The sequence below is a fragment of the Suricata suricatta genome, chromosome 12, assembly GCF_006229205.1.
Source record: "Suricata suricatta isolate VVHF042 chromosome 12, meerkat_22Aug2017_6uvM2_HiC, whole genome shotgun sequence".
Taxonomy (NCBI): domain Eukaryota; kingdom Metazoa; phylum Chordata; class Mammalia; order Carnivora; family Herpestidae; genus Suricata; species Suricata suricatta.
Window position 1 is genome coordinate 90990057 of NC_043711.1, and position 13698 is coordinate 91003754.

General features: G+C 48.3%; 1 protein-coding gene across 1 annotated transcript in view; it reads left to right on the forward strand.

The window, feature by feature from the left end:
- Positions 1-5511: 5511 nt before the first annotated feature.
- The window catches only part of R3HDML (R3H domain containing like), a gene marked incomplete at its 3' end in the record, with an annotated part of 9067 nt that continues 880 nt past the window's right edge, over positions 5512-13698 (forward strand). The window contains exons 1-4 of the mRNA XM_029919219.1: positions 5512-5769; positions 8355-8473; positions 8596-8728; positions 10268-10383. Coding sequence (XP_029775079.1) covers positions 5512-5769; positions 8355-8473; positions 8596-8728; positions 10268-10383 — 626 coding nt within the window. The remainder of the gene's footprint in view (positions 5770-8354; positions 8474-8595; positions 8729-10267; positions 10384-13698) is intronic.

Consider the following 13698-nt stretch of genomic DNA (forward strand, 5'->3'; position numbering starts at 1 on the left):
CAGTGTGTCAATGGAATCACATCGTGCTTCTGTTTGGGGAGGCTAACAGCTAACATTGAACAAATTTTGCCTTGTGTGCTAACATGCATCACACTGAATTTCTCATAATAGCCAAATAACACAGTGCTTTATTGTTCCCATTTTATAGATGAGGAGACTGAGGTTTCAAAAGGGCTCAGAGCCAGGTCACGTGTCTGAAACCACAGCTCTGCTCTGTACCCACTGTTAGACCATCCTGCCCCCTTCTGGGTAACGTGCCAAGGCGGTGGCACTGCCTTCTGGATGCAGAGAGAGCAGGAGGCCGACCAGGAGCTCAGAGGTGCTTCTGAGTGTGCTTTATTTTCTAAGGAGCCAGTTTCTCTGCATCTGTCATGAGGCCTCTCCGATGCTCCTTGCTGGGCCAGGAACTACCACCGGCAGCCCAACCACCGCTGTGCTGGAGAGACGCACCATGCCACAGGGGTCGAGGCTTATTTGTTCCCAGACTTATTTGCTGTGTGACTGTGGGCAAATTGCCTCCCTCTCTGAACCTCGCATCCTCTATTAAAAGGAGATTAAAATCCTCATGCGTGGTTAAGGTGGTGACAGATGGAAGATGTCACTGTATAAATGACGACTGCTGTTATTTTTTTAAAGCCTTTTTTATTGTAAAATAAAACAAACACAGAAAGTCACACAAAACAGAAAGGGAAAGCGAAAGGCAAACCGCTGGTAACCACCAGTCAGATCAAGAAATAGGAACCCTTCAAATGTCCCAGCCTGATCACAGCCTGACTTTGACAGTATTTCTTTGTGTTTCTTTACAGTTGTATTGCCCGAGTACACATCCCTGAACACTGTAGGTCAGTCTTGTCCATATTAAAAAATGTGTATCTTTTAAATCTCCACTGATTCCTCCCTCATCCCTTGCATTTTCTTAGTTCGTCTTTTGGAAGAATCTGGAGCATTTGACCTGAAAAGTTTTGAAGAGTCTGGATCATCACTATTGTGTTTCACATGTGTTTCACCTCTGTTTCCCTCCTTCCAGCTTCCTCCCTCTTTCCCCCTGGATTTGGAGTCATACAGATGGAGGTTCCAGTCCCGAGCCTCCCAGCTGCTGTGTGACTTTAGACAAGTCATTTAACCTCTCTGAACTTCTTTCCTTAACTGGCAAATGAGGGTCCTACAAGCTCTCAGTCTCCTCCCACAAATACCAGACTTCTGTCCGGCATCTCTACTCAAAAGCAACTTTACAGGGTGAGGCTCAAAAAGACCTGGCTCTGGAATCCAATTTCCCCTGGCGCTAGCTGTGTGAAATTGGGCAAATTACTTAACCTCTCTGAGTTTTCACTTCCTCATCTATAGAATGGGGATTCTGATTCCTCACCCATGAAACTGGAGCAAGGCTGAGATCAGATCACGCCCCTGAAGCATTTAGTGCCTGGCACCTAGCATGAGCTAATCACTGTGGATGGTTATTGTTATTGTTTTGTTAGCTATTGTCAAGGCTAACATATACTGACTCCTGACTCTGTGTCAAGTGTCTTCAGATGTACTAACTCATTTTATCCTCACAACGGTGCTGTGAGGCAGCCCCATTTGATAGATGAGGAAATTGAGGCACAGAAAGGTTAGATCACTTGCCCACAGTCACACAGATGGTAAGCCATGCACTTGGGCTGTCTAGGTCCAGAGCTGTGCTGTTAGCCCCTGAAAAACACGTCTACTCTCTAGAAGAGTTTCCCCATTGCTTGCCCAAGCCCGGAGGGAATTCCAACAGGGATGAGGATGAAGCATAGACGAATCCAGCGTGAAGATCCAGGGACTGAGAAGGTGTTCTTACCCTAAAATGAGATCCTGGCCCAGGGCATTAATCTGGGCCATCCCTAGGTCTTTCCTGCCCCACCTCTACCATTTCTACTGACAACCTGCTGAAGGGAACTCGGGAAAAGCTTCAGACCAGGAGGACAGCAGAGAAGTTTCCACCTGGTGGAGTAGCCTGAGGGGTTGCCGTGCGTTTGGCCAGTGCAGTTTTCTGGGTTTTTCTGCCTGTGTGGTAGGAGATGGTGCTTCTGTATGTGGAGCTGTCTGTCTGTCTGTGCAGAGGCAGTGTGGCCAGGCTGCCAGGGTACCCAACCCATCTGTGCCACCCACTGGGTATGTGACCCCAGGCAAGTGACTCAGTCCTTTGTGACTTGGTTTCGTGCATATAAAAAGGGATATGAAGACAGCAATAGTACCCACTTGATAGGGATTTTCTGAAGATTGAATGAGCTCATCCAGGTAAGTGCTTAAAATAGTGCTGAGCACTAAGATAGGAGCAAATAGGGACCTCTTGGATGTTCTCATAGGATTAAATGTGTAAAGGGTGAGTTTCAGTATATTTATGCCAGGGCACCGGAGGGGACATGGTAGAAAGGATCTAAGTAAGGGGCTGGCGGAATGAGCTGTCTGTGTGGTTTGTGGGAGGAGGATGCACTTGTGGGAGCGTGGCCATGCCGGTGTGTGTGGTGTGTGCACAGTGGAGGCACATGTGAGGATGTCCACTGCAGAGCCCCAGTTACCACACGGACAAGCTCCCGGCCCTAGGACAAGTCCCTGAGGCTCTGTGTGCCTCAGTCTCCTCAGTGTGCCATGGATGTGGTCACTACCTCAAAGGCAGCCGTGAAAACCAGTGAATCGCAGATGTGAAGCTCCACGTGTGTGCAAGTCATAGAAGAAGGTTCGCTGAGCGTGCTGACAGAGCGGGGCATAATCATGGGCACTCCTGGGCCTGTGAGGGCCAAGACTGTTGGTGTGTGCCTGTCCTAGGCTGCAGAGTTCCCCCTGGGTGCCGTGGGTCCCAGCCTGCCATAGGCAGATAAGCCCTTAGTCCAGCTTTTTTCTTGAGACATCTGAAGCCCAGAGACACAGGGCTCAGGACACACAGCACCCTGGAGGCAGAGATGGGGCTAGGTTGGAGCCAAGCTCCCTTGTCCTTCTGGCACGGTGGTGAAGGCCTGTCCGGTCAGGGTCAGCATCCCCAGGCCTCGCTGCCTCTGCCTGCGCACCTCCCCCAGCATCCAGCGGGCAGCCGTTCCAGCAGGAAGATGTGTGCTTTGGCAGCAGGCACTGTCTGGGCCAGGAGGCTGAGGCTGGGCGGCTGCCCAGGGCAGGAATTCCATGTGTCTGGGGAGAGCCCCGGCCCCCAGCGCTCCATCGCCATCTGGCTCAGCTGGGGACCCCGAGACTGAGCTGTGCCTGGGGATTCTCAGAGGTCACTGGAAGAGGGGGCTGAGGCTTACAAATGCTTCAACTTTGGGTTTTTTTTAATATAACCTCTTTCCTGTAAGTCTACTGCCTTCATTACAAAAGAATTGCTTGTTATTTGTGAAGAATACAAGTAATCAGAGGGGAGAACTCAAACTCCTGTCTTAACCTATAAATACAGAAACTCAGAGACCAAAGGGTTTTGACAACACACACGCACATGCCTGTATTGACATCTGCATGCTGGTGCGTGTATCTGTGCAAACACGCACACGCACAGGCACACACATATGCAGGTGCACATGCACATGCACATGCACACATACATACACACATATGCACGCGCACACACACATGCACTTGCTCATGCATACATACACGCACATACATGTGCACATGCACGCACGCCTATATATGCACGTGCATGCATATATGCACACATATGTGCGTGCACATGCACACACATGCATATGCGCACGCACAGAGTACACACAGTGTGCCGGCATAGTTCTGAGCGCTCCAGAAATGTTAATTTATTTTATCTTCACAACAATGCTAGAAGGTAGGTACCTTTATTACTCCCATTTTACAGATGAGGCACAAAATGACTGAGTAACTTACTCAAGGACATTCAGTTAGTGCGAGAAATAATGGGGATTTGAACCCAGATCCATCGCTTAGTTCGTTAGGCTGCATGGTGTATATTCAAGTGGCATGATAGTGAACATCCTCCTAGGCTCTTTCCTGTACATCAATGTCGGTTTGGTTTTTTAAAAATGGCATCCTTAAAAACAAACAAACAAACCCAGAAAATGGCGTCCTTTTTACATACTAATAGGGCTCTGAGGTCAGACTTGGATTTGAATCCTGCCTCTATTTCAGACAGCTGGCTTGACTTTGAGCTTGTCTCTTCATCTCTTGGGCTCAGTTCCTTCATCTGTTAAATGGGGAGCTATAGTATCTGCTTCTGAGGGTTGGCTGAACTTGTGTGTGTAAAGCACTCAGCCCAGGCCTGGCACATAGTAGGTGCTCATCAGATGGGACCAAGTTAATTGCCTACTCTGAGGCTGGATGGCTTTTAGAAAAACAGTCGAAGAATACTCTTCCAAAGCAAGGTGGCCTCAATGTTGGGGTCTGGAAGGCAGAGAAAAGCCTCTGTCTCTGGGATCTCCAATGTGGGGGTGCTCTTTCCTCCTGGAGTCCCTGCCGTTGTCATATCCCTACTCCCACCAGCAGCTCAGCCCCAACCCTGCACACCCCAGGTGGTGTTCCTACAGCAGAGGAGCCAGAGGGCGGGGAGAAGAAAGCCCACAAATGGGCAGGCGGAGCCTCAGGTCCAAGTCTGGCCTGGCTGGAAGGGGAGGGGGCTGTGGGGACCAGACGTCAGATGCCATCAGCTCCCAGGGGACCGTTAAAGTCGCCTCGCTGCCAGGTGGGCCAGGGTGTCTGCAGAGGTCCCTGCTTCCTCGGTGCCGGCTGCAACCCGCCTGGGCGGCCCAGCCTGGGTACGCGCCCCTGGGAAGCCTGCTGCGTGGTCTCCCGCCCACACGCCTCTGGCTATCATCTCTAACTCTGGTTCTCTCTCATCTGTTCTTCTTTCTTCCATCAGAATTTCTCCCTCTGCTTCTGTCTCTCGCATGTTCTTCCTGTTTTTCCCCATCACTCTCTCCCCTTCTCTCCTTATCTTTCCATCTTCCGATTTCCTTCATCCCTGTTCTCTGTCTTTTTTTCAGATGCCTTTTTGGTCTCTTCTGGTTTTTCTTCCTCACTGCTTCTCTTTTTCTCGGCCCCTTCCTCCTCCAACTCCTCTGCCACCTGATTCTTCCTGTGTCTCACTTCAACCCCCAAAACACAGCAATTCTGGGGTGACAGGCCCTGGCAGTATGCCCCGGGGAAGGTTGGCCCTGTGATCTGAGGGCATCGATGGAGCCCGCTTGGAGCAGGACTGGTGAAGAGGGTGCCAGGCTGGAGAGGACTGGTGTCTGTCTCCTGGGCTGGCGGGAGGGGGCCCTGGCTTTGAGGTGGCAGCATCTGCATCACATGGCCTGACCAGGATTAGCTACCGTCCAGGCATTTCCTTCCATCACCCAATCCACTGAGTCCACAGGCTTGGGAGGGACATCAGGACTAGAGCTGAGTCAGGAGATCTTTGCCAAGTTCCAGGGGTTAGCGTCCTCATTTGGTAATGCTGCAGAACACTCAGGGTTTCGTGCCCTCATCCCCACCCCCTCCAGGCAGCCGGCTCTGACTGCACGAGGTGACGTGTGACCCTCCAAGCCAGCTATGCCCCTGCTGCCCAGCACCGTGGGCCTGGCAGGTCTGCTCTTTTGGGCAGGCCAGACAGTGAACGCCTTGATGCCCAATGCCACCCTGGCACTGGCCCGGACCGAGGGCACAGCTGTGTGGCCCCTGAGTGGCCTGGAGGTGCCCCGGTACCGGCGGAAGCGCCACATCTCAGCCCGGGACATGAGTGCCCTGTTGGATTATCACAACCACATCCGGGCCAGTGTGCACCCACCTGCGGCCAACATGGAGTATATGGTGAGTTCCCATGCTCTCCCCTGTGCCCTTTCCAGCAAATGTCAGTCAGCTCTGTGTGTTCTGGAAGGGATGGACCTTTTGCCAGCCTAGCCCCACTAGCCAGTATCTGGGTGTCTGGGTCCTGTGCAAAGGGCAGGAATTACTCTACCCATTTTATTGATGAGAACACTAAGGCAGGTGCACAGTTTGTTTTGGGAAGTGAGGTCAGCAGACTGCTGTTTATGGAGCTCGTACTGTGTGCCTACACATAACCTACCCCTAACCCCGAGGCTACTCCTCTGCCTTCAGGGTGGGAATTGTCATCTCCTTTTTCCAAATAAAGAAACTAGAGCTGTAGAGATTTGCCAAAGGTCATCCAGTTGGGATTCTAGCCCAGGTCAGCCTGCTGCTAAAGGGTTTGGTCTTAATCAACACAATACCCTGCCCAAGGATTTTGGCTCCCTGCTGGGGAGTCTGCAGGGGGCGGCTGGCTGGAGCTTTCCGTGCTATAGTCTCTAGGTAGGAGGGGTCTGGTGGACACGCACAGCACAGACTGTACTCAGCAAGCCTGTCGGGGCAGAGTTTGGAGCAGTGGGGACTGGCACCTGGGGGTCTCGAGCTAAAGATAACCGGCAGCTGACCAGCTAGGAAGCTGAGAGATGTTCCCGTAAGGAGGCAGGGCCAGCGGCCGTCACCCCAGCCCCCCAGAAGCCAGACTCTCAGAGTGGAGGAGGGGACCTTTCTCTTTATCACAGCCTCTCTCCCAGGACCTTTGTCTCAAACCAGCCTGGAGAGATAGGCTTTTAGCCCACCCACAGGTGTCTTCAGGGAAAGAGATTGCCAGTCTCCCCCACTCCGAGACAAACATGTGCCACTCCACAGCCTGCAAATTGCGATGCTTTTGCGAATGTGTCCATTCACTGAGGTACCAGCCGCTGCTCAGAGGCAGGCACTATGCTAAGCCTCACGGATATGCTGAGAACAGGATGGAAAAGGTGTCTTCCCTCATGGGGATGACAGAAAATAAATATCCACAACATAGTAATATATGGATACTACAATGTCAAGTAAGAATAAAGTGTTGAGGAAGGGCGGGGATAAGAACCAGAATGGCAGGCAGCTAGAGGCGGGGGGGGGGGGGGGGGGGATAATTTATTTGTTCACTGACTGACCTATTCATTTATTAGCACAGGGCTGGCACACGGAAGGTCCTCCATTTTTCAAACAATGACACATTTATTGTGCACCAGTGTGTATGTAAGGCACTCATCCCAATGAGTTTTAATTATTGCATGCATGGTGGAACGGAGAAAGCTAAACATCTCAATGAGTGTGGGTTTGATGTTATCTGCTCCTTCCCTCATTTTACCCCTTTGAGGCATGAAGGAAACATTCCACTGTCTTCCGTAAGAGTGTGAGTCGGACAACCCTGGGAACGTGTTTGGACCCCTCTCTTGGTACCACGGTGGCTTCTTCTCTAGCTGGCTTCTGCCTGCAGGACAGGTTTCTGGCTAAGCATCCTTTGCTTAAGGAATCCTTTCTCTCCCACAGCCTCCCAAAAAGTTCCTGTCCCCTGTTTCGCATTCTCACACCCACCGGGATCATAATGATTGTTTAATGTCTCATTTCCTTGCTAGACTCTCAGTTCTGGGTGCCTAGAAATATTATTCACTATTTGCTGAGTGAACAAATAAGATGAATGAATGAATAACATCTCAGAGAATCCTAGGAAGTCAGAGTGGAAGGAAACTGGTATTTTTTTAAGTGATCCTTTTTCAGTTATAAAACAAGGAGCAGTCACACTCTAGAAAATTATGACGCTGTTAGGATGGAGGAGGGGGTGATTCTTTATGTGTTGATGTGGAATAACCACTGAGAGAATCTGCTTGGTTGAGTGAGAGCAGCCAGAGACCTAATAAAAAGTCTGGTTAGCCACCATCTGTCAACAAAACGTATAACTTTTATATTATATACGCTTATGTACATTATATACACCTATATATTTACATACACTTATATAATTATACATACTTAGGTAATTATTATTTAATACACTTATGTAATTACATGTATTCTATATAATCATATATTTTACATATACTTATATTATATAATTATTTGCATGTGTATAGACTTGTATAGGTGTAGAGTGTTTCCGGAAGAGAATGCCAGAAATCATGGAGATGGTTGCCTCTAGGGCCAGGACAGCTGGGGGAGCAAGTCTAGGATTAAGAGGAGAGACTTCTTTACTTTCCCTCCCTCGGGCATCTCGCATATTAAATTTGTGCATGTTTTCACTATTCAGAAAAAAAGCCTTTTAGATTCAAAATGCTTAATGTTGAGCACATTATAAAAATATAATAAATAAAATAAAAAATCTGTGGCTCTGGTGCGGACTTGCTGTTGCGTTTGAAATCTTAGGGCTTCTCTGACTCTTAGTTTTCTAATTTGTCAAGTGGATTTGGTGCAGGGTTCCCAAGGAGACGGAGGAGGAACTGGACCAGGACAATACACGTCTCTGGACCCCCCTGGGATAGCGGTTCCCCCTCCTCCCTCCCCACCTCCCCCACCGCCCCAGGGGAAGTTCATGGCCTTTCTTTCCCCAGGTCTGGGACGAGCGGCTGGCCAAGTCTGCCGAGGCCTGGGCCACCCAGTGCATCTGGGCCCACGGGCCCTCCCAGCTGATGCGACACGTGGGCCAGAACCTGTCCGTCCATTCTGGCCGGTGAGTGACCTCCGCCCTTCGTCCTCTCCGTCACTCTGACAAGGTCGCTGAGCAAGGGGTCGGCGGCAGAGCAGCTCCTCCTTTCCCAGCCATCGCGTCTTCCATCTTCTCTGCCTCCCCAGGTACCGCTCGGTGGTGGACCTCGTGAAGTCCTGGTCTGAAGAGAGGCGGCACTACTCGTTCCCGGCCCCCAGGGACTGTCGCCCGCAATGCCCCTGGCGCTGCAGCGGCCCTGTCTGCTCCCACTACACCCAGGTACCCCTTTATCGGGACGAAGGGCTGTGGGAGAACAAATCCTGGGAGCCTGGAAGAAAAAGAAGGTGGTCAAGCAATTAGAAATGGAACAGAGGGGGCACCTGGCGGCTTGGTTGGTTAAGCTTCTGACTTCGGCTCAGGTCATGACAGCTCAGAGCCTGCAGCCTGCTTCAGATTCTGTCTCCCTCTCTGCTCCTTGCCCACTTGGGTTTTCTCTCTCTCTCTCTTTCTCAAAAATAAATAAACAACATCAAAGAAAAAAAAAAGAAATAGAACAGAGGCCTTATGGAGTTCCTCTCACACACCTAAGCATATTTCTGGACAGTTGTGAGTATGCTGAACTGAGCTGACTCCATTGGGTTGACCGTCTTGGGTGGGTTGACCAGATGTTTGAGCCCCAAAATGGAGATGTGTGGTCTGACGAGTTCAAGAATGCTTTTGAATTCAATAGGTCCAAACACTTTCTAGTATTTTCTGTCTTCTAAGAACCCCACTATCTTAAAAAAGTGGTAAAACAAAATGACAAAAATTGTTGTATTATATTTTGCGTGCTAATATTGAGTATGTTACCACTTGGTACATACAAAAATATAATGCTGTATAATGTAAGAAATGGGACTGAAAATTCCCATCATAGGACCAATACTTTCTCTTTTTTTCTTTTTTCTTTTCTTTTTTGTTTCTTTCTTTCTTTTCTTTTTTTTTTTTTTTTTGAGAGAGCGAGAGTATTCGTGAACAGGGGAGAAGGGCAGAGGGACAGGGAAAAAGAATCTTAAGCAGGCTCCATGCTCAGTGTGGAGCCTGACTTGGGGCTTGATCCCACAGCCCTGGAATCATGCCCTGAGCTGAAATAGTCAGATGCTCAACCGACTGAGCCACCCAGGCGCCTCAGGACTGACACTTGCTTTCAGTCTGTCCGTCTCTCTGTGACTCTTTTGGAGTTATGTCAAAAATGGACATTGGAGACCCTCTAGGAGATGGGAGGCCTAAACAATGCCTTTTCTGGTATCCCAGAGGACATTATTACCTTCATTTTACCAGAGAAACTGAGGTGCGGAGTGGCTAAGTGACTTGGTCAAAGTCATACACTAATGATATTGAGATTCCAACCCAAGGCTGTTTAAAGTTTGTGTTTTAACTCTAACATAATAATGATTTTCAAATGGTAGTCACTAGGGAACAAAGAAAAAAGAAAATTAATAGAATAGTATAGAGAATATTAGCGTATATCACAATGAAAAGATTAAATATGGGTTCACAAAACTTTTGTTCCAACTGTGTGTGTATGTGTGTGTGTGTGTTTGCTCTGCACTAACAATTTAAAATCCACTCCTTACTGTTGGTGGTAGTAAAAAAACAAAAACCTCGAGAAACATCATAGCACAATGTGTCTCCAGGAACCGGAGGCAGATTGCCTCCTCCAGAGAGACCTCACCTAATGCCCACACCCTGAACCACAGCCAGGAGCCTCCCAGTCCCGAGGAACCTGGGTCTCCCTGAGTTCCTCTCAAGGCCTCTGCCGTCATTGTCCTTCCTCAGATGGTGTGGGCATCCTCCAATCGGCTGGGCTGTGCCCTCCACACCTGTGGCAGCATCAGCGTCTGGGGCAACACCTGGCATCGGGCAGTGTACTTGGTCTGCAACTACGCCATTAAGTAAGTGCAGCCCCGAGGCAGGGGGTGGGGGTGGGGAGTATGTGGGGGGGGGGGGGGGGGGGGGGGGGGGGGGGGGGGGGGGGGGGGGGGGGTGGACCCTGAAGGCAGAATGGGCAGGATTCAAAGAAACCTCAATACCATACAATTTGGTAGTTTTAGAGTCAATCAATAATTCTTTTTCTTTACCCAAATTGCAAAAGTGATTAAGAGGTAGACAGAGGACCAAGTCAGGTGGATAGGCAGCCTCACTGATGAAGTCAATGGTGGAGAAAGTGGTTTAGATGCAGGCTTGCAAATAGCTCACTCTCGAATTAGACCTACACACCTATTGACCAGGGACCCCTGACCACCACAGTCCTCTTCCCATAAGTGCATTGCTGGCCCCTCCCAGCTTGTCACAGAAAACAGAACACAAGCTCCCTGAAGCCCAGCAGCTTCCAAGGGAAAGAAAGGAAGGCTAGAAGGAGCACGCTCAGTTCCTTCCTCCAGACTCTCCAATCAGCTCGGTGGGAGAGAGGCATGCGTGGCCTTCGTGTAAGCCCCTTGGGAACATGGAGAAAGAGGAATGGAAGCTCCCATCCGACGTACACTATACAAATTTGCCAACATTATAGACTCTCATATAAAAACAAGAGCAGGGCGCCTGGGTGACCCAGTCAGTTAAGCATCTGATTTCAACTCAGGTCATGACTGCACGACTTGTGAGTTTGAGCCCCACATCGGGCTCTGTGCTGACAGGAGCCTGCAGCCTGTTTCAGAAGGATCCTGTGTCTCCCTCCTTTTCTGCCCCTCCCCTGCTCACACTCTGTGTCTCTCTCTCTCTCAAAAAAGTAAACATTTAAAAAAATTTAAAAAAAAACAAGAACAACTTCTAAGTGAACATAATACTTAGAAATTCAAAATTACATGCTGATAACCACCTTTTAATTGCAAGTAGCTCTTAGCCGTTTACAAAATATTTTCACCTTGTTATCTCATTGAAGAGATGAAAGAAGGAAGAAAAAATGGGAGGGATACCGGGAAATATTTTTTCCTTTTTTCAAAGACTAAGAAATTGAGGATCAGGGAGGTTAAGTAATTTACGAAAGTCATAGAGCCAGGAGGTAACGGAACTGTTTGAAACACAAGTCTTGATTTCAAGTCCTATGTTCTTTATTTTTATTTATTTTTGAGAGAGAGATAAAGAGCAAGCTGGAGGGAGAAAGGGAGACAGAATCCCAAGCAGGCTCCAAGCCACTGGCACAGAGCCCAAAGCAGGGCTCAAACTCACAAACCATGATATCACAACCTGAGTCGAAATCAAGAGTCAGAAGCCCAACCAACTGAGCCCCCCAGGTGCTCCTGAAGTCCTATGTTCTGTCTACAGCATTATTCTGATGTTCTGGAAGTCAGTGGTAGTCTGAACAGAAATTCTCAAGCTATTTATCCGTTAACGGTGACATCAGTTAACAAAGTATCTGCCCAGCTTTATTAGACACAAAAATACAAAGAAATTTTGTTACTAACAGCTTAAGGAACTGTTCCAATTTGCTGATACATCGAACTTTTGCAGCATTGAGCATTAACGGTGTAACTGTTAAGATTTTTATGCTCTAGAGTCAAGAGTGTCAGGGTTCAAGTTTGTGATTTAACTTCTCCATGCCTGTTTCTCCATTTGCAAAATGGGAATAAAATAGTACCTACTCATTACTATTGAGAGAAGTAAGTGATCTGACCCAGGTCACACCCCTGGGCTCATGACTGTCAGAATATATGCCGATGCTTACTGTTGTGAGTAGATCTGGGTTTAGTGCCCAGCTATATTGTGTGCATGTGAGGACTTTGGGTAAATCCTTCGTCTCTACCAGCCTCACTCTCCTCTTTTGAAAGAGGGCTAATCCTGGGGGCACGTGGGTGGCTCATTTGATTAAACTCAGGTCATGGTCTCACAGCTTGTGAGTTTGAGCCCCGCATGGGGCTCTCCACTCGTCACGGAGCCTGCTTTGAATCCTCTGTCTCCCTCTCTCTCTCTGCCCCTCCCTGCCCCCTCAAAATGAAATAAACACTAAAAAGTAAATAAATAAAATCGGGCTAATCCTTCCTATCTCACAGAGGATCACAGCACATAGTTGCCCCCAGTACATGCTGACTAAATGGTGGCCATGATTATAACTCAGTTATAAACTCTTACAAATAGACCTAATTCATTTCTATATTGTTTTACTACACTGATTACAACCCCCCTTTTAAAAAGCAGAACTTTTCCCCAAGTGGTTAAATTAAAATTGAAAAAATAATGACTTTTATTCCATCACCCCCAGGTGTCTCCACCTCCCCCCCGCCCCCAAATTTCCGGGAGCACCTTTTGAAAACTATAGACTCACAGCATCTCGCACAAGTCCTGATGGCCAATAGCTGCCTGCTCCTGAAGTGTTTGTTGAATGAATAAGTGAGTGAACCCCATATAAAACCAGAAATCCATACTTTTCTAGGCACTTTGGCTGACTTTATTTACAATCATTCAACAATCACTTATGGGGAAAAAAGATTTCCTTTCTGCCCACAATGAGTATTCATATGAAGTGTGAGAAAATAAGGCAGAGTTAACTAACACTGGTGGGCTGATGAGGCAGTCATGAGCAAGAGCTGGGGAATGGTTTTAGGCCTGGAGAAGAGGAGGGAGAAAAAGAAAAATCTGTGGGCTGGGGTGGGGAAGATACAGTATGTAACTGGATCTGCCAGAGCAGTTGGTCTGGGATGCCTGACCAAAAGCTGCACCTGTGCTTCTGTGAGCTGGGGGTCAGGACACTACAGCCCATGGTCAAAATCTTGCCTGCTGCTTGTTTTTGTAAATAAAGTTTTATTGAAACACAGCCACAACATTTATTTACATATTATCCAGGGCTGATTTCAATGCAGTAGAGATATCTGGCCCACAAACCCTAACATATTTACTGCCTGGCCCTTTACATTAAAATTTTGCCAATTCTGGGGCACCTAGGTGGTTCAGTTGGTTAAGTGTTTGACTCTTGATGTCAGCTCAGGTTATGATCTCGCAGTCATGAGTTCAAGCCCCACATGGAGCTCTGCGCTGATAGTGCAGAGCCTGCCTCTCTCTCTCTCTCTCTCTCTCTCTCTCTCTCTCTCTGCTTTCCCAGCTCATGCATGCACATATGCACATGCTCTGTCTCTTTCTCAAAATAAATAAACATTTAAAAAATTGTCAATCCATGCACAGGCAATGGGAAGCCACTAAAACTTTTTGAATAGGAAAATGTGATGAAGGTAGTTTGTTTTTAACAGCTTTATTGAGATATAATTCACATACCATGAAAC